At 45.8% G+C, this 20,530-nt stretch overlaps 2 protein-coding genes across 5 annotated transcripts; one reads left to right on the forward strand and one right to left on the reverse strand.

Annotated features, from left to right (window-relative positions):
* The first annotated feature begins 445 nt into the window (after window positions 1-445).
* Window positions 446-15,857, forward strand: LOC109527669 (serine/threonine-protein phosphatase 6 regulatory ankyrin repeat subunit A-like). Of its 3 annotated transcripts, none has more exons than XM_019889704.1 (29): window positions 446-769; window positions 5,782-5,865; window positions 6,667-6,745; window positions 7,502-7,572; window positions 7,718-7,918; window positions 7,993-8,080; window positions 8,442-8,584; window positions 8,652-8,759; window positions 8,848-8,952; window positions 9,416-9,494; window positions 9,569-9,683; window positions 9,886-9,968; window positions 10,053-10,116; window positions 10,195-10,263; window positions 10,380-10,520; window positions 10,605-10,716; window positions 10,860-10,886; window positions 11,137-11,211; window positions 11,420-11,621; window positions 12,052-12,139; window positions 12,282-12,399; window positions 12,520-12,739; window positions 12,823-12,910; window positions 12,992-13,075; window positions 13,695-13,843; window positions 13,926-14,008; window positions 14,960-15,042; window positions 15,114-15,205; window positions 15,267-15,857. In XM_019889704.1, exons 1-29 carry the CDS (start codon window positions 743-745, stop codon window positions 15,563-15,565), a joined length of 3,177 nt encoding a protein of 1,058 aa, XP_019745263.1. In that variant the 5' UTR covers window positions 446-742; the 3' UTR covers window positions 15,566-15,857. The 3 variants fall into 3 exon arrangements, with proteins under 3 accessions (XP_019745263.1, XP_019745262.1, XP_019745260.1); XM_019889701.1 differs by lacking the exon at window positions 446-769 and adding an exon at window positions 3,656-4,219; XM_019889703.1 differs by lacking the exons at window positions 446-769; window positions 7,993-8,080 and adding an exon at window positions 3,655-4,219 and having other exon boundaries at window positions 7,718-7,934.
* A 331-nt stretch (window positions 15,858-16,188) lies between these two features.
* Window positions 16,189-19,107, reverse strand: btd (biotinidase). 2 transcript variants are annotated; one of them, XM_019889706.1, is made up of 6 exons: window positions 18,665-19,107; window positions 17,869-18,018; window positions 17,640-17,785; window positions 17,395-17,572; window positions 16,644-17,180; window positions 16,189-16,560 (listed from the first exon to the last, which is right to left on the reverse strand). In XM_019889706.1, the coding sequence occupies exons 1-6, from the start codon at window positions 18,884-18,886 to the stop codon at window positions 16,288-16,290; spliced, it is 1,506 nt and encodes a 501-aa protein (XP_019745265.1). In that variant the 5' UTR covers window positions 18,887-19,107; the 3' UTR covers window positions 16,189-16,287. The 2 variants fall into 2 exon arrangements, with proteins under 2 accessions (XP_019745265.1, XP_019745264.1); XM_019889705.1 differs by having other exon boundaries at window positions 17,640-17,791.
* Window positions 19,108-20,530: the final 1,423 nt, after the last annotated feature.

Below are 20,530 nucleotides of genomic sequence, written 5' to 3' on the forward strand. Positions count from 1 at the left end.
ATTTTAAAATATAAAATGGCTGGTCAGGTATTTGATAGGTTTGGCCTTACCCACATTAATCCACCATCAATATTTTACAAAAAAAAATAGTACAACTGGAAACATCAGAATAAATATTTAATATAACGAAAACACAAGGCAAAGCTGGCTGTGACAGTTTTGCTCTGCCCGTCCAACTACAGGACGGAATACAAACGGAATCAGAAACCTCTGATTCCGAACCATCTGATCAGAAACCATCCCATAGGTAATATAACTTAAAATTATATCAGACAGAGTTATTGATTTTGAAGGCCTAGGACAGATTTGATTGACATGGCAACATATAGAGGCTGAAATCTTGGAGAAAAAAAATGAATAGCTACGAAATGAAGAGAATAAAATATGAGACATAAATAATAATCATAAAAATAATAATCAAATTCGGGTTGATATTGCATAAATGTAGGTCAGTGCTTCAGATATTGTTGCCCTGATGTACACTGATGGAGATGTATAAAGCTGGTCGGTAATACATATTTTTAAATACTCATAAAGTCAACTACCGTACGGACACACTCAGAAAAGTTCATGGTCCAGTTTTTGTCTCGTGCTGTGGAATGGTGGTGGTTCCGTGACAGGAAGGAAGTTGGGGGCGTGTGAGTGTCGGGGGGGCTCCAAGTTGATTCAGTATTTTCCCCGGTTAGTCTTGGGCTATTACCGGGCTATTTTACAATATAACTGACACTCTTGAACTGGAATTATGGCTGTGATGAAGATCCAGGACCAGGTACTGTCACGTTTTTCCTACTTTGAAGTGAACGACACGCCTAGTTGTACTTTTCTTATAAGTTGGACCTCCTAGCTCGGTTTTTATTAGGCAGTGAACGCCTTCATTCAGGCTGGCTGCTGCGGTGAATAATGTAATTATCGAACGTGAATCAGCTCGCTACGCAAGTGTAGTTATTACATTTGAGGAAAAAAATGCAGAAGTGAAAAAAAAATACCCATCAGTGGGAGTACACGAGAGCTAGCTTGAAAAAGCTAGCGGCTAACGGTAAACAAATCACTGATCAGACACTAACAAAGGAGGCTATATGTGCGTCAGGCTACCTGTTGCATTGTGGCACATAAAAAACAGTTAACACTTTATTTTCACCAACTTCTTTAAAACACTACCGTCAGTCAGTATGCTGGGGCTTTTTTTTTTGTATCGATTGTCCCTTTGTCAGTGAAAACCGCTGCAATAGCACCCCGCTAACTTCTTAACGCGAGTTGTTAGCATCCATTTAAACCGTTTCACGACCAAAAAAAAAAAAATGCAAAGAAAGATAAGGTTAATAAATATTTGTATGTTTCTGAATGTGTCCCCCACCAAGGTTGTACTTTGTAAGGTGTATGTCTGTCTTTATGTGGCACCTCGGGGTGGAGGGCGTCCACATGTTAACAATGGTGTGAACTCACAAATATCAAAAACTTAGTTAATGTGCGCTAATTGATTTCCCATGTATTCGTTTTTCTGACGTTTTACTTTTCCTCCTTACATTTCCAAACAGCACGTCACAGTTCTGCCTTCCACTATACCACCCTGACATAGATAGATGAACAGACACAGAACTTGTGTACGGGTTATTTTAACAGGTGCTGTGTATAATTGCCAGTAAAAATGAAGTTTTGATTTTGTACATTTAATTTAACAGCTCAGTCTTCACTCTGTACTTCTACTTAAGAAGAGACTGGTGGTACTTTTGCCACCACTATGAGACAATGCAAAATGATCTCCACTTTAGCCATGGAATTAGACTCTGCTTACTCGCAGGATCACCCCAGCTGTTGTCAATGGATCAGAGACACAATCCTGTCACAAGTGTCATATTGTTTCTCACCTTATGTTTATCCAGTGTTCTTATTCATTTTTAGCTAATGGACCATTGAGGCAAGATTAGGAGTCACAGTATTGATTGATTTGTAGGTTGAAATGAATAAACTGTCTGTTTTTGTGACTTATATTGCTGTAAAATAACTGCAAGTTGTCTTAAATATAACTACATTGATATTTATGAAATTATTAGTATCTCCTGACAGATTGTAGCAATTGAACCTAATTTTCAGATTAAAACTTGTCAATGTGTGATGCTTCCTCCATACAGCTAGTATGTACTCAAAGAGGCGGAAGAGTGGATGACTAATTTCCCCATCTTCATTCTGCATTGTTCTCCGTGGCGTTTACTGACAGAAAACCGGATAAATAGCTGGAAATAGACATTGGAAGGGCAGGAACTGACCCAGGGGTGAATGTCACTGTCACGATAGGTTTATGTTTGAGCTCTAGAGGGCGACATGTACTTTCGTTTTCTTGAGATTGGAGCCTCAGGATGTGGATGGAGAGAGAGCATGCACAAAAAAAAAAGCAGATGATTTGGTCCTACCCAGAGTTTCTGTGCATTTCCAAGCGGCACATCAGGATTGTGTTGATTATGGCGGGCAGCCAGAGAAGCCTCCTAGTGCTGTGTAAAATCTTGTTTATATTAGTACCCAATTGTATTTACTCACAGGCTTGTTTATGCTTTGATGAAGATTTGTGGGCATCTCAGAGCAGTATTTCTGAAATTGTGGTCCTTGAGTAACTTAGTGGATGTATTTTGCAACACTTTTAAAAATCTCGTTGTTTCAAGTAACTGTTGTAGTTATCTATTAATTTTGTATCTCGCTGGCGTTTATTAGGGCATATCCCACCCTAACTAACTTTTAACAATTACCCATTTAAACTCAGTTAAGTCGTTCAATGAACCAACCCTACATGCACGTTTTTGGAACATGGAAGGAGGCTAGAGTAACTGGAGAAAACATGCAGGCACTGTGCAAACTCCTCACTGGAAGGCTGGAAGTGAGATTCGAACCTTTCACTCTTCCATTTTTCTGTCTGCGGCCCTTAAACGAAAAAGTTTGGACACCCCTGTTGTACACTATCAGGTACACGTCTTCTCAGAACTCCTGTGTTGTGCTCATGTGTTCACCTTGTGCCATCACCATTGTGCCATCACCAGCTCTTTATGTTTTTCATGTTTTAGTGCCAGAGGGTGAGTCCAATCCTCTCATAATTTAGGACTGCTCTGTTTGTCTCATCTCCACTGCCTCTCAGTTAATGGGCTTGTGCGGCTTGGCACGGTTGCTCCTTTCAGGATGTGTGTTGAATATGAGGCAGAGTGACGCACGCAGACAACAACACGCACAGACTGGTCTTGTTAGCTGCCCTCGCAGTCTCTCTCACAGAGCCTGTTTGTTCCACTTTCATAATGAGGAGACCATTGAAGCAATGTTACTGATAATATACCCAAAGGGGATAGGAGGACACACACAAGACGCGTTGATCCGATTCATTCAACACTGCTTTGACGATTTATGCTCCTTATTCAAGTCTGATACCTGGAACTTGTACTGACAAAGCCAACTCTGTCCATATGAATTTGGATGATTCCTTTCCTTGTGTTTACATGACATCTGAGTCACCTGGCTTGCTTTCAACTGCCCTCTGCCCCCTTTTCTCCATTCATCTTCAGGATTCATGGCGATGGTTGAGCTCTAGGTAACTGACCATAATAATCCCCCTGCCCCCCCCCCCTCCCCCCTCAGTGCCTCTCTCACTCCCTTGGTCTCATCCCCCGGAAAGAGCTGGCTTCAGCAGTCTGGCTGAAAGGCACATTGCATCCCCACACATGCACCAGTGCTCTTTTGTGAGCGCGCCTGCACTACAGCAGCGAGGACCCGCACCTTTTTGTCGGCCTCGAGGCAGCGCCGTCATTCTGCCGCATGCCGCCCGGCGACACCATTACGCAGAGGAATTCCCTGCTGTCTCCGCTGCTTCTGTTTACAGCGGCGCAGAGCGAGGAGGAGAGGAGGCGTGCTGCAGAGCTCTAGGAGCACTTGGATTTCACATCAAGATGTGCACTGGTTGTTTCCAAGGAAGTGGCCATGTCTTTGGGAATTGTCGGTGACCCCTGTCGCTCCTGGCTGGGAACATATGACAGAGGGATCTGTGAATTGTGAGTGAGGGACTTGCTATATTTGTCTTCGCTGCTTCCTGATGCGGTCGGAGCGGGCAAGTCGTGTTTGTATCGTGGTGCTGGAGGAGGTGGAGGAGGATGAGCCCTGCTTTTCACCCCCACCCCCTGAGCCCAAATCAACCCTAGACCGCAGATCACATCATCCCCCTCGAAGGGCTTCTGCGCTGGAGGACAAGGTGAGGTGGCCTTGTCTTCATGGTTCCACTACTGACTAAATTTTTGTGCCTTGAGATGTCAGCGCTACTTGTTTGTCACACCTGAGTTGAAACGTGACATTCGTTACGTAAGTAGACCCACGCTCTGATTTTATTCTATTAAAATAGAGCGCACTTCTGCTCATGCTAATTTTAGCAGCGGTTTAATGAATGCTGGTTTGTAGAGATTATGAGGAAAGCCAACGCCATTGTAGTTTCTAAACCAGTATGTAAACATTGCCAATGCAGCTCCAATCCACTTTGAAGTACAGTATGTACTTTAATAAGAGGATGCGCAGGATGTAACATCATGCTCGCTTTATTCCACTTGGCATCTGTGTAATTGGCATGCGCCAATCATCAACATGCCTCACTTGTTTTTTTTTGTTTTTTTTGCTGGGACAGAGTGAGAGTTTATTGGGGGGGGTCAATTTGAGAAGCCTGGATTCACCTATGGCTCAATGTGCTGATGACTCGCTTCTGCTTAGTGATAACACTCAGAGGAAAGTAATGAAGGTTTTTTGGAAGACTCGAAGCGCCTCATTCAGATTGACAGGCCGCCGCAAAATTGAAGTACATAAAAGCACTTAACATACTCTGTGTATTACAAAAGCGATAGTTGACTGAAAATACAGTTCACTGTTTTTATTTATTTGGGGGTACACATAGTGACGTCCATAAAAATTGTGACACAGTTCTCATCTTGTCCGACACGGTGACTAGAGAGGGTTCTCCGCAAAATATTAACTTCTGGCGATCCTCAAAAACACAAAGCCCAGATAAGAGTTTACCAAACAAATCCCAAAAAGCCTTTGGATATGTGAGACAAAGATCAACTCATTCTCTAGAATGATGAGAAGAGGATGGAAAAGGAAAGAAACTCATCATCCAAAACATACCACTTCATCAGTGAAGCGTGGTGATGGTGGTGGTGTCATGGTGTGGGCATGTATGGCTGCCAAAACTGGGAACTGGTTCCCTCGTATTTATTCATGATGTGACTGCTGACAAAAGCCCGCAGGAAGAATTCCAAAGGGTTTCGGGCAATATTATCTGCTCATATTCAGCCAAATGCTTCAGAACTCATTGGACGGCACTTCAAAGTGCAGATGGACAATGGCCCGAAGCGCACTGTGAAAACAAGAAAATATTTTTTTACGTCGCGCAATCGCTCGCCTTGAGCACGCATTTCACTTGCTGAAGATCATGGATGAAATCTTGTGTCTCAGTATCATTCATTGAAGGGAGGCCTTTAGTTGTACTAATGTATCGTTTTCCTTTATGTAGTCTAGCAAATGATAGTGACGAGAATACAAAGCGGGGGGACAAGTGGAACTGAAGAATGAAATGGCCGCAGAGCACAATTTCAAACCTGCGATGTTTCTTTACGACACTGTGCTGCAGCTGCCTCTGTCATAAACAAATCTGGCGCGGGCAACCATTTTTGGTGGTACTCGCACACCGATGCCTCTTGTATCACGCTCACAGAAAGTAGTAACGGCGGTAATAACAGTTTGGAAATGATGATGCTGTTGTTGTTGTAGCCATCCTTGCTTCGAGCCATCTTCAATGTGGATCCAGATGAAGTTCGGTCCCTCATATTCAAGAAAGAGGATGTCAATATTCAGGTAAGTCAAGCACGGCTGTCTCTTTGACTCATTTGCTCTTATTTTTGATGAAGCAACACTCTTTTGCTTGTCAGCATAGTCACACGATATACCACGTTAAAAATCTTGACTGGCAGTTTTAGGACACAACCTTGACATCATCTCATTCCTTGCCCCATCTCCATCTTTCAGGATATATTATCCACCTAACTGCACTTTGACTCATTTGCTCTTGTTTTTGATGAAACAACACTCTTTTGCTTGTCAGCATATTCACACGATATACCACGTTAAAAATCTGAGGAGAATTACTTGACTGGCAGTCACAACCTTGACATCATCTCATTCCTTGCCCCGTCTCCATCTTTCAGGATATATTATCCACCTAACTGCTCAAAGCTTTGTTTGTTAGTTTTTTTTCTGTGATGGTCAATATTTGCTGGGGTCATCACAATAGCTCTTCCTGGAGTCAGCAACACTGGGCCCCACCTATTGCAGTCACGTGACACTTGTTTATAGCCCCACTCTGATGATTGCCCTCTGCTGCTGCTGCTGAAATGCAAGGGGAGCTGCAGCGGGGTGCCATGAATGAAGGGAGCGACGACAAAGTGAATGAGAGTCTGTACAGTGCCATTTGTGCGGCCAAGTTCATTAGACACTAGCAGAGAAACATTAGATACACCTGCAGAGTCCAAAAAGATTCACTAGTGAAGAAGTACACTACATCAATTGTGTAAAAAAAAAGAAGAAAAAAAAAGTGTAATTTTCTATGTACTGCATAACGTGCAGAATGCATGTTTACCCGTCTGAAATGCGCAACAGGATACTGAAAAGCGGACACCGCTACACGCTGCAGCCTACCTGGGTGACACTGAGATCATTGAACTGCTCATCCTCTCAGGTAAAACTACAGTCAATGTCTTATTGCAAGTATTTCAAATCAAAGTTGTTTTGTCAAAGCTTCAGTCACGAACTACCGCAAAATCATTTGTGACGGTAAGGGGGGAAAAAAAAAAGTGATGATCAACATTAAGATCTGTCCGCATGGCCTCGAGAGCTTCAGCCGCGATGCTGAGACGATCCGTGAAATGGGATTAAGCCACCCCATTTAATATTTAACAAATGTCTTCTGCGGAATGTCCTGTTTTTCTTCTTTGATGGTCACATGCGGCAGTACTATGTCTACTCATTGCCTTGTGACATGATGTCATGGTGTCCAATCGCAACTGGTGGCGCTGCTAGTGATTTCGAAATCAGCTGAGGGTGGGGGCGGGGGGTCTCTCTGTACGTTCTTGGCTTTCTGTAAGTCAGCTGCACACGTCCGGATGTGGTCTCAACACTCGCGCAACACTAGAGCAGGGGTGTGAGCGGGCGCACGTGCCTCCACATGTGCTGCCCTGTTCCTCAATATTGGGAAGAGCGTGTGACAGGTGCAGTTTCAGGGCTATTTTAACCCCCCAAGCGGCGTCAACGAGGATCAAGGGAGTTTTGAATCCTCCGGCCGCCATTGGCTCAAGAGACGCCTCCCACTGTCAGTCATTGAAATCGATTTGTCCTTGAGTTCTTGTAACGGTCAAATCATTTCGATTGATTGAAGGTGGTTAATTTTGTCTTTGTGGATACTGTACTAATATGCCGTCCACTATTTTCTGTCAAGGAGCCAGAGTTAATGCCAAAGACAACAAGTGGTTGACCCCTCTTCACCGTGCTGTGGCTTCGTGCAGTGAGGTAATCATTTTCTAAACACCCATGCATTTGGACTCGACTGAAGCCCCGTCGCCTCCTTGTCGCCTTTGAAAGAGTATGAGGGAGCATTCGGTTTTTCTTTGAAAAGCCCTCCTGTCAACCTTCCCCATGACCGCTGTCTGCGCAGGATGCGGTGGCCATGCTGCTGAAGCACAGCGCCGATGTCAACGCCAGGGACAAGAACTGGCAGACTCCGCTCCACGTCGCGGCGAGCAACAAGGCCATGCGCTGTGCCGAAGCGTTAGTCCCGTTGCTGAGCAATGTCAACGTGTCGGACAGGGCGGGACGCACCGCTCTGCACCACGCTGCCTTCAGTGGACACGTAGAGGTCGGCTTCTCGTGCGGTAAAGCGGACTTCCGCATGTGGACAGCGGTGGATGTTTGCTTGCGTTTGGGTTGCAGATGGTGAAGTTGCTACTGTCAAGAGGAGCTAACATCAATGCGTTTGACAAGAAGGACAGGAGGGCCATCCATTGGGCTGCTTACATGGGTCAGGTTACACCACGTTCTCTCGCTGTTTAGGTTCTGGGTTTCTGCCGAAGTTTCTTTCAAATGATACTCTTGTAACCCAGTTTTATGTGCAAATCAAAACCTGGAGTTTATCAGTAACCGATGCTAGCACAATAGTGAAATCATAAATCAAACACCTCATCTTTGTGTCAAAGAAAAATCTTGGCCATAAATCTCAGAGTCAAATAAATCCAAAATATTCAAAAAGAAAAAAAAATCCATGTCCTCTAAAACTGATTAACTCATTCACTCCCAAAGACGTTTTTAAACGTCTTTTCAGACTTGGTCTAGAATTGGCTGGTACTGAATGAGTTTTAATTGAGCTCTATTTTTTTTCGCAGGTCACCTGGAGGTAGTTAAATTACTGGTGAGCAGTGGCGCCGAGGTGGACTGCAAGGACAAGAAGGCCTACACCCCGCTGCATGCAGCCGCTTCCAGCGGGATGAGCAGCACCGTACACTACCTGCTGGGCCTCGGGGTTCAGGTCAGCACGCGCAGTGCCTCCCACCTAGCAATGACATTGAAAAGATCTTAAAATGTGTTTTCCGTAGGTGAATGTGGTGAATGCCTACGGCAACACTCCACTCCATTTGGCGTGTTACAACGGGCAGGATGTGGTGGTCAGTGAGCTCATCAAGGCGGGGGCGAGTGTCAACCAGGTTTGTGTGTGTGCGTGGGCGTGTGTTCAAAATTAAACCTGCTCAACATATGTTTTGCATTTTTCGGGGATTTGTTCCTTTCCTCTAGGTCAACGAGAGGGGTTTCTCTGCGCTCCATTTTGCCTCCTCCTCACGCCAAGGGGCGCTGTGCCAAGAGCTACTGTTGGCCCACGGAGCGCACATCAACATGCGGGTGCGGCGGGCTCCTCGCAAACACTTACAAGCTCGGGTTTAACTGATATCGGCAGCATTGCTGTTACAGGATCTTAAACCGCCCACCTTCCCTTTTGAGAGGATGTACTAAGTAAATACCCCCACAGACCTTGCGTCTCCAAACTTCTGCGGTTGTATGATTGCTCCTTTGTCGCAACCGGAAAGACACACATTAGGAGTACCGATGGAAACCGGTACGGGAACACATGGAGCCTCCAGATCAGCGACCATATGTGACATGGTGTGGGGAGCCCAGTGGCTCCCCAAGGCTGCTGGCTACTAGAGGGATATACTATCTGTGTGGGTGATTCTTGCATAATGTCGAGCTCAGTTTTCCACCACATTACAGCAGTAAAACCTGAGCGAGTTGCACCGGCCCTCGACATGTGCCGAGCTTTCATACGTACTCCGATGTCCACCAATGCCGTTGTCCATCTGTGCAGAGTAAGGACGGGAAGACTCCCCTCCATATGGCAGCTACCCACGGCCGGTTTTCCTGCTCTCAGGCCCTCATTCAAAATGGTAAAGCCCGGGAGCCAAATACTCGGTTGTGTTTTGTAATGGGAGCAGTGTATGTCTCATTTATGTGTTTGTAGGAGCCGAGATTGATTGCGTGGACAGGGACAGAAACACCGCCCTTCACATTGCCGCACGTCATGGCCATGAGCTCATCATCACGGCACTCGTCAAACACAGAGCCTGCCTCGCCAAGTCAGTCACAAAAGACGTTGGAGTATATTTGTATGATCTGGCATGACAGAAGAGGCGTCATTTGTGTCCTAGCCTTATTAGTCTGACCTAAATCCAAAACAAGGAAGGACCTTTTGAACCATTATTTATCCTAAAGCCCAATGTACCAGTTGTTTTGACCATCCGCGTCTTGTGACAACCTCTCTTCCTTTTCCCTCTCCAGGAGAGGTATTCACGGGATGTTCCCGCTGCACCTGGCAGCTCTCACCGGCTTCCCCGATTGCTGCAGGAAGCTGCTGTCCTCGGGTACATTAATGTTGACAACCTTTCTCACGCCCTGAAACCACCTGGTTGATCAGTCCGTGGATCGTGTTTACCTCTTTGTCTCAGGATTTGACATTGACACTCCCGACGATTACGGAAGGACGTGTCTACACGCTGCCGCAGCTGGAGGGTGGGTCCTGCTTTTATCCATCCTATTTGCAGTGTTTGTAAGAGTTCATTTCATGGCATACGTTGTTTAATTGCTCAGGAACCTGGAGTGCCTGAACCTGCTGCTAAACATAGGAGCAGACTTTAACAAGAAAGACAACTACGGAAGGTAAGCTAGCAGCCACCAAACGTGCCTCGACAAGACTGCAAAATAAATCAAATAAAGAGCTAAAATGCACAGCGAGAGGAAGACAGATAAATGATGTCATCCTCTCACCATCATAGGACTCCGCTTCATTATGCATCAGCAAACTGCAATTACCACTGCGTGTTTGCCCTGGTGGGCTCGGGGGCGAGCATCAATGAGCTGGACCAGAGAGGCTGCGGCCCCCTGCACTACGCCGCTGCAGCCGACACCGACGGAAAGTACGTTAGTTTTCTGATTCCAACAGCACACATCTTCAGTGCCCCATTGCTCAGTAAACAGTCTTATATTTCGGATTGTCGTAGGTGTGTGGAGTACCTTTTGAGGAACAATGCTGAGCCAGGTGTTCGGGACCAACAGGGGTACAGTGCAGTCCACTATGCCTCGGCCTATGGCCGCACTCTCTCTCTGGAGCTGGTGTGTACCTCAGTCATTATGTAGGGAAAAAAAAAAAATCTACAAATTATTCATATCAAGTCTGAAGTGCTTCAAAAATTTCTGAGGGATGATCTGAATTCCCAAGGACAGTAAATACTCTTTGTGTTTGTGTTTTCGTTTAGATGGCAAGTGAAACGCCGCTTGACGTGGTAAGAATGCTTAGTACTTGACATGATGCAAATGGGTCTCTTCATGAAAGGTGTGCCCTCTGTTGGACAGATGAGGCATTGCTCAAAGTGTGAAACTCCCAATGCCACAATATAAGTAGTGTTGAACAAAATGTCATCAAGACATCATCGAACGTAAATTGAATCAGGCTTACCCATGTGGCATTGCATTGGAATGCAATCCTGAGTCTGACGTCGAGTTCCGTTTCATTTTACCATCTGTCTTTTTCAGCTGATGGAGTCATCAGGAACAGACTTCCCAAGTGACTCTGAGTGCCATGGGCAGATCAGTCCACTCCACTTGGCTGTGAGTTGAGTGTTTTTTTTTTGGGGGTGTCTGTGATCCTCACCAGGGCTTGACCGATTAATCGGCCAACATTAGCTTCCAAAATTAGAAAGAATTTTTTTTACACATTACAACAAAAGACAATTGCCCGGGTCTGCAAATAACGGTCGTGCCCTAATTCTTCCACACCAAAGTCTGCATATGCACGGTATGCCCTTCATTCCTGCAGGCTTATCACGGACACTGCGGAGCCTTAGAAGTCCTCTTGTCTTCCATGCCAGACGTGGACGTCCGTAACCCGCAAGGCCACACTCCTCTCAGCCTGGCTTGCTCCAAGGGACACCAGGAGTGCGTCTCGCTGCTGCTACACCGCCGCGCCTCACCCATGGCCTGCGATTACTCCCAGAAAATGACAGCTCTACATGCTGCAGGTAGACAAAATAAGTCTGCTTCACATGACTCCATATCACAAGTGGACTCAGCTGTACACTTACCTACGTTTACAACCTCAATGCTAATATATATATTTTTTCATTTAGCTGTCTTAATTTATTGCCAGCAATCTATGCTGTTTTTGTATGTTTTCATCCAATCCCATTTAAATCTATGCGCTGCCTCTAATCTGCCCGGATTCATCAGAATTAGTTTTGGTAGTGCTGGTCGATGAAATATCAACCATATTACCAGAGGGACTGCTTCTTGAATCAGTCAAATGTCACATTTGCCTCACTTTACCTCATCTTACATATTTTACCATAATTCCAGGAAAATGTGAGCCCAAAAAAAAAGGAGTGCATATATTTTTGTGAAGTGAATCCCACTGTCTTGGTGTTTGTGTGTGCATGTCTGTGCGTGCCTCAGTTACAAATGGCCACTCTGGGTGCCTGCGTCTTCTCATGAGCAACAATGACCAGCACATCAATTTGGATGCACTCGATGTCAACAAGCAGTGAGTTATGGAAGGCTGATTTCATCATGCCGGCCTTCCTTTTATGAAAATTTATGCAAACACTTTGACCAAAGTCCTAATGATTGATCAGTAGTCATCAATATGTGTGTGTGTGTATGTGTGTGTGTGCGTTTACACAAAGGACCCCGCTGATGTTAGCTGTGCTGAATGGCCACACTGAGTGTGTATATTCACTGCTCAGTCAAGGAGCCAGTGTCCAGGTTCAGGACTGCTGGGGCAGGACGGCCCTTCACCGAGGGGTGAGATGAATCATGTTAGTGGGTGTGGATTCATTAGAACAAAATGCGCTGCCGCTGTGCTCTCACGATGTTATCACTAAGGTGCTCGTTTACCATTTGAGCTATGTTATGTCGACACAGGCAGTGACAGGCCAGGAGGAGTGTGTGGAGGCTCTTCTTCAGCGTGGGGCCAGCGCGTGTGTGAAGGACATTCGCGGTCTCTCCCCTCTTCATTTGGCGTCCGCCTGCGGCCGTGTCGGCGTCCTTGGCGCTATGCTGCAGTCGCCCGGCACCTCAAATGCTCTCTTGGAGCTGACTGACAACAGAGGCTACACGCCGCTACACTGGGCCTGCTACAGCGGTAACTCAACCTCAGCCTGAAACTGAAAGCTGGGAAAAAAAAAAAAAAAAATTAACGTTTTAAGTTTAACTTTTTTTTTTCAGGATGTGACGCTTGCGTGGAGTTGTTGTTGGAGCAGGAAGTCTTCAGGAAGATAAAAGGGAACACATTCAGCCCATTGCACTGTGCGGTGTAAGCAAATACTAATATTTGTGCACATGAATGCCTGACGCGATCACAGGCACAAGTGACAATGTGCGTTGTGTGTTTTAGAATGAACGACAATGAAGGAGTGGCTGAGATGTTAATCGACTCCCTGGGCGCCAACATCATTGACTCCACTGACGCCAAGGGCAGGTGAAAGGCACAGAAGTGACGACAAAATTGGCATTTTGAGCGACATTTAGATTTGCCTCTGATGCCCATAAATGTCCAACTCTGGTTCTGCCTGGTCTCTGCTGAGGTTGGATGAGACTTTTGCGCAAGGCTTGTTTTCGTTGTAGTGAATCTAGTTGCGAGGCAAGAGCAGAGAAAACGATTTCGTATAACGGAACAGGGGGACTTTTCGTTGTAGGGGGAGCAGAAAAATGGGAATGGCTGTCATGCGTGAAAATCTTTTCACACTAGAGGGTATTTTCGCCCATGTAGGTTTCGTTGTAGAGGCGTTTCACTGTACAGGAATTTATAGATTTGTATTTCATATCTTTTTATATGTTAGTGTATTGTATATTTTTTTATGAATTAAATGCATAGATAATTCATGCGAGATAATTCAATTAATGCACGCCAATAAAGGACAAACTAATAGTATTGATTTGTGGGGGAAAAATGTTTGGACACACAATGATTCTGCCCGACCTTGACAATATAAATGACTGTATTTGAATGATGTGATGCACTTTGTGAGTCCTCGCTGTGCAAAGTGTCATTTACTCGCTGTTCTCACGGGTACGGCTTTGCGACCCCGCCGATGCAGGTCCCCGCTTCACGCCGCCGCTTTCGCAGACCGTGCTGAATGCATTTCCCTGCTGCTCGGTCACGGAGCTCATGCCAACATTGCAGACAAGCACACGCGTAGGACGCCGCTGATGATGGCGGCTCTCAACGGGCAAACCAATGCCGTGGGTCCGTACCGGCACGATATTCACCTTCTCTGACTTTGCGAGGAGCTGCTTTATGTAACTCTTGCTACTGTGCTACGTTGCAGAGGTGTTGGTGAGCAGCAGCAAAGCGGACTTCACTCTTCAAGACACTGACAGGAACACAGCCTTACACTTGGCTTGTAGCAAGGTAACGACTGGAACTGTGTCTGTAATCTCTTTACGATTTACCCTGCTCTTCTAATAATAGCCGTACTTATTTTTGGAGGTATTTATTATTTTGTGATAAAAAGACAGCTTAGTCTCCAAGTCGCCTAAAACATGAGTGGGATATGGTTGGTGCACTGGTTAGGACGGTGGCTTCCCAGTGCAGAGGTGCCCGGTTCGATCCCAGCTCTGGCCTTCCTGTGTTCAGTTTGTATTTTCTCCCCGTGCCTGCGTTGGTTTTCTCCGGTTTCTTGTCACATTGCAAAAAAAAAACAAAAAAAAAAACATGCATGGCAGGTTGACTGGGCACTCCAAATTGTCCTTAGGTGCGATTGTTAGTGTGAATGGTTGTTCATCTATTTTGCGTCCTGCGATTGGCTGGCAACCAGTTCAGGGTGGACCCCGCCGACTGCCCAAAGACGGCAGGGGTCGGCTCCAGCACGCCCACCACCCTGAAGATAATCCAGCCATCTTCTGATGTGCTTATCCTCACAACAACCATCCACGCTCACACCTCGGGAAGATTTTGAGTGTTCCATCAACCTGCCACGCATGTTTTTGGAATCTGGGCGGAAACCGGAGTACCCGGAGAAAACCCACGCAGGCACCTGGGAGAACATGCAAATTCCACACACACGAAGGCCGGCGGTGGAATCGAAATCTGCACTGTGAGGTCGACCAGTCGACCACCGGGTTGCCCACTTTGTGAGGATAAGCGGATTTGAAAATGGATGGATGGATAGTATACAGAAATTGGTGGCTGGATAAAGAACGTGTTTGTGTGGTTTTAACAGAATGATTTCCATCCATCAATTATCTGAACCGCTTATCGTCACAAGGCAAAACAAAATAAATACCGGAAATTATTTGGCTACTTTTCATATTGACTTTGACGTGAGATTTTACTCACTGCGCACTGTTTTGTCTCTGTCAGGGTCACGAGACGTGCGCCTTGTTGATTCTGGAGAAGATCAGAGATAAGAATCTCATCAACTGCACCAACGCCTCTCTGCGCACGTACGTGGTCACGTTAGCTCACGGCCAGACGCTCTCGGTCACGGTCCACTCACTTTGATCCTCCCTCGCAGGCCGCTCCACGTTGCGGCCAAAAACGGTTTAACGGTCGTTGTCCAGGAACTTCTGGGAAAAGGAGCGAGCGTGCAAGCTGTGGATGAGAACGGTGAGCATTCACGTTTGAAACAAACAAGCTCCTCCGTCTTCACTCCCTCCCATGTCTTTAGGTTACACGCCCGCTCTGGCCTGCGCCCCCACCCGCGACGTGGCCGACTGCTTGGCGCTCATCCTCAACTCCATGATGCCCGCCTCGCCCATGGTCACCGTAGCGACCCTGCCCGCCTTTTCTCTGCCGCACATGGTCATCAGCCCTCACCCTGTTTCCAATCACGTTGCGAAGGGCGTGGCCTTTGAAAGCCTTCCCCCTCTGAGGCCCGACCGCGCATCGTACTGTAGACCTGAGCGCCCCCTGTCCTGTGTCACTACTGACGAAGAACTGAACGACTCGGATTCAGAGACCTACTGAGGACCGCTACCACTTCTCATCGTGTCGGAAGGCCAGTTTGTCATTCGGGAAGGAGCCTCGAACAGATCACTGACACTTAGAAAACACAAAGGAAGAGGGGACAAAAAACACTCGAGTGGATATCTTTTTGTGAAACCTTCAAATAACAAATACTGCAGTGCTTACTTGATTCTCCTACAAATACATTTCTTTGAGGTATCCTCTCTCCTAACCAGTGGCGAGCATTTGGTACCTGGTCCTACAGAGTGGGGACTATCCTTACTTCATACCGTCAGGATCGCGTTGCAATTGTGGAAAAAAAGAAAAACTCGACAAAAGTAGGACTTGGGAACAAAAACTTGCATATTCTGTCTGGGACCAGGTGGATGAAGAGTTTGATTTTGATCTCGATTGACGCCTGTATGAATTGGAATTGAGAGGAATTAGAAAGCTTGGAAAAGGTAGCGGATGCAACCTCTTTTTATGAAGAACTGTTGTGGAATCAGCAGCCAAACTCCTTGATGTTTGAGTGAGTAAGTGCACGAGTGCGTAATCATGAACTCTTGATGCCTTTTCAGGAATGAGCACCTTTCCTGTAGGAGATGAAAACTACATGGTGCAATGTTTGTAAAGAGGACGCAGAATAAAGATATTTGTTTTTATTCCCTGTTCCAAGATTTTTGACACAATTCTCATCTTGTCCACATTGAATATGTTTTGTCTCCTGACAGAATCGTAGCGGGTCATTTGTTATCCAGGTGATAGACTCGGCCGTACAAGCACGCGGTGACCAGCCCGCCTTCTGTGTTCGAATGTTTCATGGTCACCCATCCCCCTGTACTTTTCTCCACCCGTTCCGGCTGTTCCAGGATGTAACGGCTCACCAGCACTGACGGGTAAACGTAGTTGGTCCCAAACTCACCCTCCAGAACAAAATCAAATGTTGTCTCCGCCTCTTCGATTTCCTGTCCACATGAGCTGGCCTCGGGCCCCGCACAACGAACGACTGCACACACCTGTAAGCACATTCTGGTGCGTCAAATTTCCCTGTGGTGGAGACTTTTTAGCATTTCTTTTTAGCCCAGTTTTTGCCACGTACCTGCACAGCATAACGCCCGTTGACAGTGTGAGTTCCCGCAAAAGCTCCCAGTGCATAGAGTTCATCACTGTTACTTTTTGGCGAGCGCTTAAACTGTAGGCGGCAACAAAAGGCGCCATCGCACACCTTCAGGTTGCCTTCTGTGTTGGCCAGGAGGACAAATTTAAATGGATCATGCATCATGGTGGAGGTGATTGTGGAGGATGGTGTCGGATCGGAAGGACAGTCGTCATGGTGACAGTAGCTCAAATCTGCTGCTATCCGCTGGACTTGGCCATATTCCGTGGCCACGCCCAGGACGGGTATCCTGGCAACCAGCAGGCGGCCCTCCTCCGGGTCTCCGCTCTGCGCGTGGTGGTAGGTTGCTGCAAACGGAGTGTAGATGCCACTTCCGGTCATGATGAGACGGTCACTGCGTATGTTGGCGGCGAGCAGCGTGACGTGAGAGCCCAGACTGAACGCCCGCTGGAACTGGATGGTGTCCAGGAGGGGCAGTTGGTTCATCCAGGCGGTGGGGAAGATCAGCTGACGCACCCCCTGGAGGATGAAATTCAAAGACCACATACTTAGAAATAATGTTATAGGATTTTAAATTTTTATAAAAGGTAGGTTTTTAAACGTTTCCTGTCCTATCCAAGCTGGGTTTTTTGAGAGGCGGGGGTATATCTGGGACTGCTGCCAATCAGAGGGTACATTTAAGCAACTCGCACCTACAGATAATTCAATCTTCAATTCAGTGTCATCTTCTCACCATCTCCAGTAGAGTGACTTTAGGCTCATAGAAGAGGATGTCAAAGCAGGTGATTAGGCCAAACCTCCCCGCAAAGGTGGTCTCAAAACTGATGATCTCAGGCTGTGGCGGCGTGTCAAAAGCATCCTCAAAATAAAGGTTCTGCTTATGGTAGCGCGCCACCAACAGTCCGTCGGACCTGCGTGAGAACATTTTGGAGTCTCTTGACCACGTACAGTTTGGAAAGCATTTTGGAGGCTTTGCACCTGAAAACCACATTGGTGTTGAACTGCCAGCGTCCATCTGTGGGACAGGAAGACGTAGGGTCTGTCTGGAGAGGGCACGGTTGCACATCACCCATATTGGCCACCACGTAAAGGTTGTGACGGCGAGCCATGCAGCTCAACTGCTGCTGAACCTGGTCAGCAGAAAGCATACATTCAAGTGAATAAAACTGAAACATTTACTGTTTGAAAGCACAGCAATGTTGTGTACCTCTGTATTATTAAATTTTTCTGACTCTGTGCACGGGTTCCATTTTTCCTTTTCGGGGTCAGGAATGGTCTCTAGGTAACCGGAAATGGACGAACGGCTGAAGTTGAAACCGTGAAGACCATCCTCCGGAAAGACAATGATCTGGGCACCCTGATACAGAAGGATAGGGTTGTTTTCATGAAGGATATGCTCATTACTGCACTAACATCATGGACCAGGGTGCATGCTGTACAGTACAGTATAGATAGCTAACCTACAATGAAATGAATGTAAGGGTGCGTTTTGGTTAAAGTTTAACTTAACGATCAACAGAAAAAGTGATTGTCAGAAGAGGAATGTAAAACGTGTTTTTTTAAACTTTTTTTTTTCAAAAAATATACTTACTTTACTACACAGTGACTAATTTTGCCACCTCATAAAATATACGTTAAGTTCAATTGCCCTTTGAGAAACTGAATAATAATTGTATGATAAGATTAAGATATTCTTTTATTTGTCCCACACTGGGGAAATTTACAGTCTACAGCAGCAAGACTGTGGGTAGAAAGAAGAGAGAAGCAATGGTATTTTTAGATTGAGTTGATGTTGCTCGTGGGACAGCTTTGGGTGAGGGAACAGGAAGTGACGTATGTTCTCCCCGATGTTACGAGACTGAGTTACGTGCTTGTACTTCAAGAGTTATGCCAATAAAAGTTAAGTAAGCAAGATGTTTTAACCGTCCATTCTGTATGGTCAGTAAGAACGGAACAGAGTGAAACAATCATAAACATAAAATCTTGAAAATAAAATGCAGTACCTGCCGGGCAGCCAGGTCGGCTTGCTCCTCGAATACGGCCAGGTTCTTGCGCATGTGTTGCAGGGCATCCAGCCGAGAAAGGGGGATATGAGGGTCCGGGTTGAGGATCACGCGGTGTTCGTAGACAGCAGCAACGTATGTTAAATCCGAAGTAATAGCCTCGGTTTGACCGAAGGCCCAGTTGGACGCGAAAGCAACCCAAAGGACAACGTCCAGCAACATGCTCACGGTCGCTCATTTAATTCACACTAACACCGTCTGAAGCAGATGAGAAGTCACAAGTCCCCTCGGGAATGTATGGTTAATGTTTAAAGTTGTGCGTGTGAAAGTGCAGTACCATACACTTTGAAATGTAAACAAAAACATTTAAGTTGAAAAGGTTTCAGAGGGAAGACTCGTGACGTAACGTATTCGTTTTTCAAAAACAAAAACCAATTGATTCATCAGAAAGAAAGAAAGAAAACCTTTATTAGTCTCGCAGTGGAGAAATTCACAATTCACAGCAGCAAAGTTATGAAGGAAGAAGTAGAACAACAAAATATACAATCCTACAAAAAAAAATTAAAATAAACAATCAAACATGCTGCATCATAACAAAAATAGTGAGTATTAACTGCAACAGCAGCAGTGAACAAAACAAACATAAGCTACTCCTTGCTTTATTTTAAATTTGCAGGCAACAAAACTAAATACTTCAACTTGGACGGGCTGATCCGGCTCCTTCTCTCAGTAATTATTTGTCCAGTCTTTGAGAACACCCTCTCTGACGGGACCGATGTTGCTACAATGCACAATATACTCTCCATTACTTTGATCAAACGGGGGTAGACGGAAGCTCGGTATTTCCACCAGCTCAGTGGATCAGCTGCCCTTGAAATCTGTGGTTCTTCAAGATATGCCCTAATTTAGTGTCTGCATAACTGTCAACCTCGGCTAATGGCTGCCCTTATAAATGATTACATTCCCATTACAAAGAAAACCCGAACAACAGTTTACCGCGCATGCGCACATCATGTTTTATCAATCCGACCGTACGCAGCGATGATAAAAAATATACGATTGAGGATTACTTTTGCTGGTTTGCCGTGACAATAGTAGCGATCGACGACATTGTCGTTGGCTACCAGCAGGTGAGACGATCTGGATTTGAGCCAAAATGGTCTTTGTGAGATCGGTTCACAATTTTATTTTCCGTATAAAAGTTCTAATACGCCGTACGTCATTTGAAATGATAAAAAAAACGTATAAAATACGGGGAAAACGTACAAGTTGACAGGTATGCTTTTGTGTTTTTGCACGCTTGGCTAATACTGTAAATTAGATTCAGATTGCTTGCCAAACGCCTTTGTGGTTTCCCGGACAGTAGGGGGCGATATGAACTAAAGACATCCAATTCACCAAGAAGAAGAATAAGTACAAGCACACGAACAGTACCACATCCGGTTCAATGAGGAAGTGTTTCCGCTGTCCACAAGCCCTGTTCTCAGTGAGTAATTTTAACATTTTAAACTGACTTCGCAGTTTATCTCTGAGTGTATAGATGTAGGCAATTGGGGAGCATATTAAGACACGTTTCTTCTCTAATTTTGTTGTTGTTACTCACTAAGTCACTGGAAGTTATCGTAAAAAACAACGTCAGCAAAGGGGGCAGTGAGCGAGCACGCCGCCGACAAGCAGACCTCGGCTGTCAATCAAAAAGCAATCGAGAACAGCGTTTGATGAGTGTATAGATGTAGGCAATTGGGGAGCATATTAAGACACGTTTCTTCTCTAATTTTGTTGTTGTTACTCACTAAGTCACTGGAAGTTATCGTAAAAAACAACGTCAGCAAAGGGGGCAGTGAGCGAGCACGCCGCCGACAAGCA

Source organism: Hippocampus comes, unplaced genomic scaffold (genome assembly GCF_001891065.2).
Source record: "Hippocampus comes isolate QL1 unplaced genomic scaffold, H_comes_QL1_v1.1 scaffold337, whole genome shotgun sequence".
NCBI lineage: Eukaryota > Metazoa > Chordata > Actinopteri > Syngnathiformes > Syngnathidae > Hippocampus > Hippocampus comes.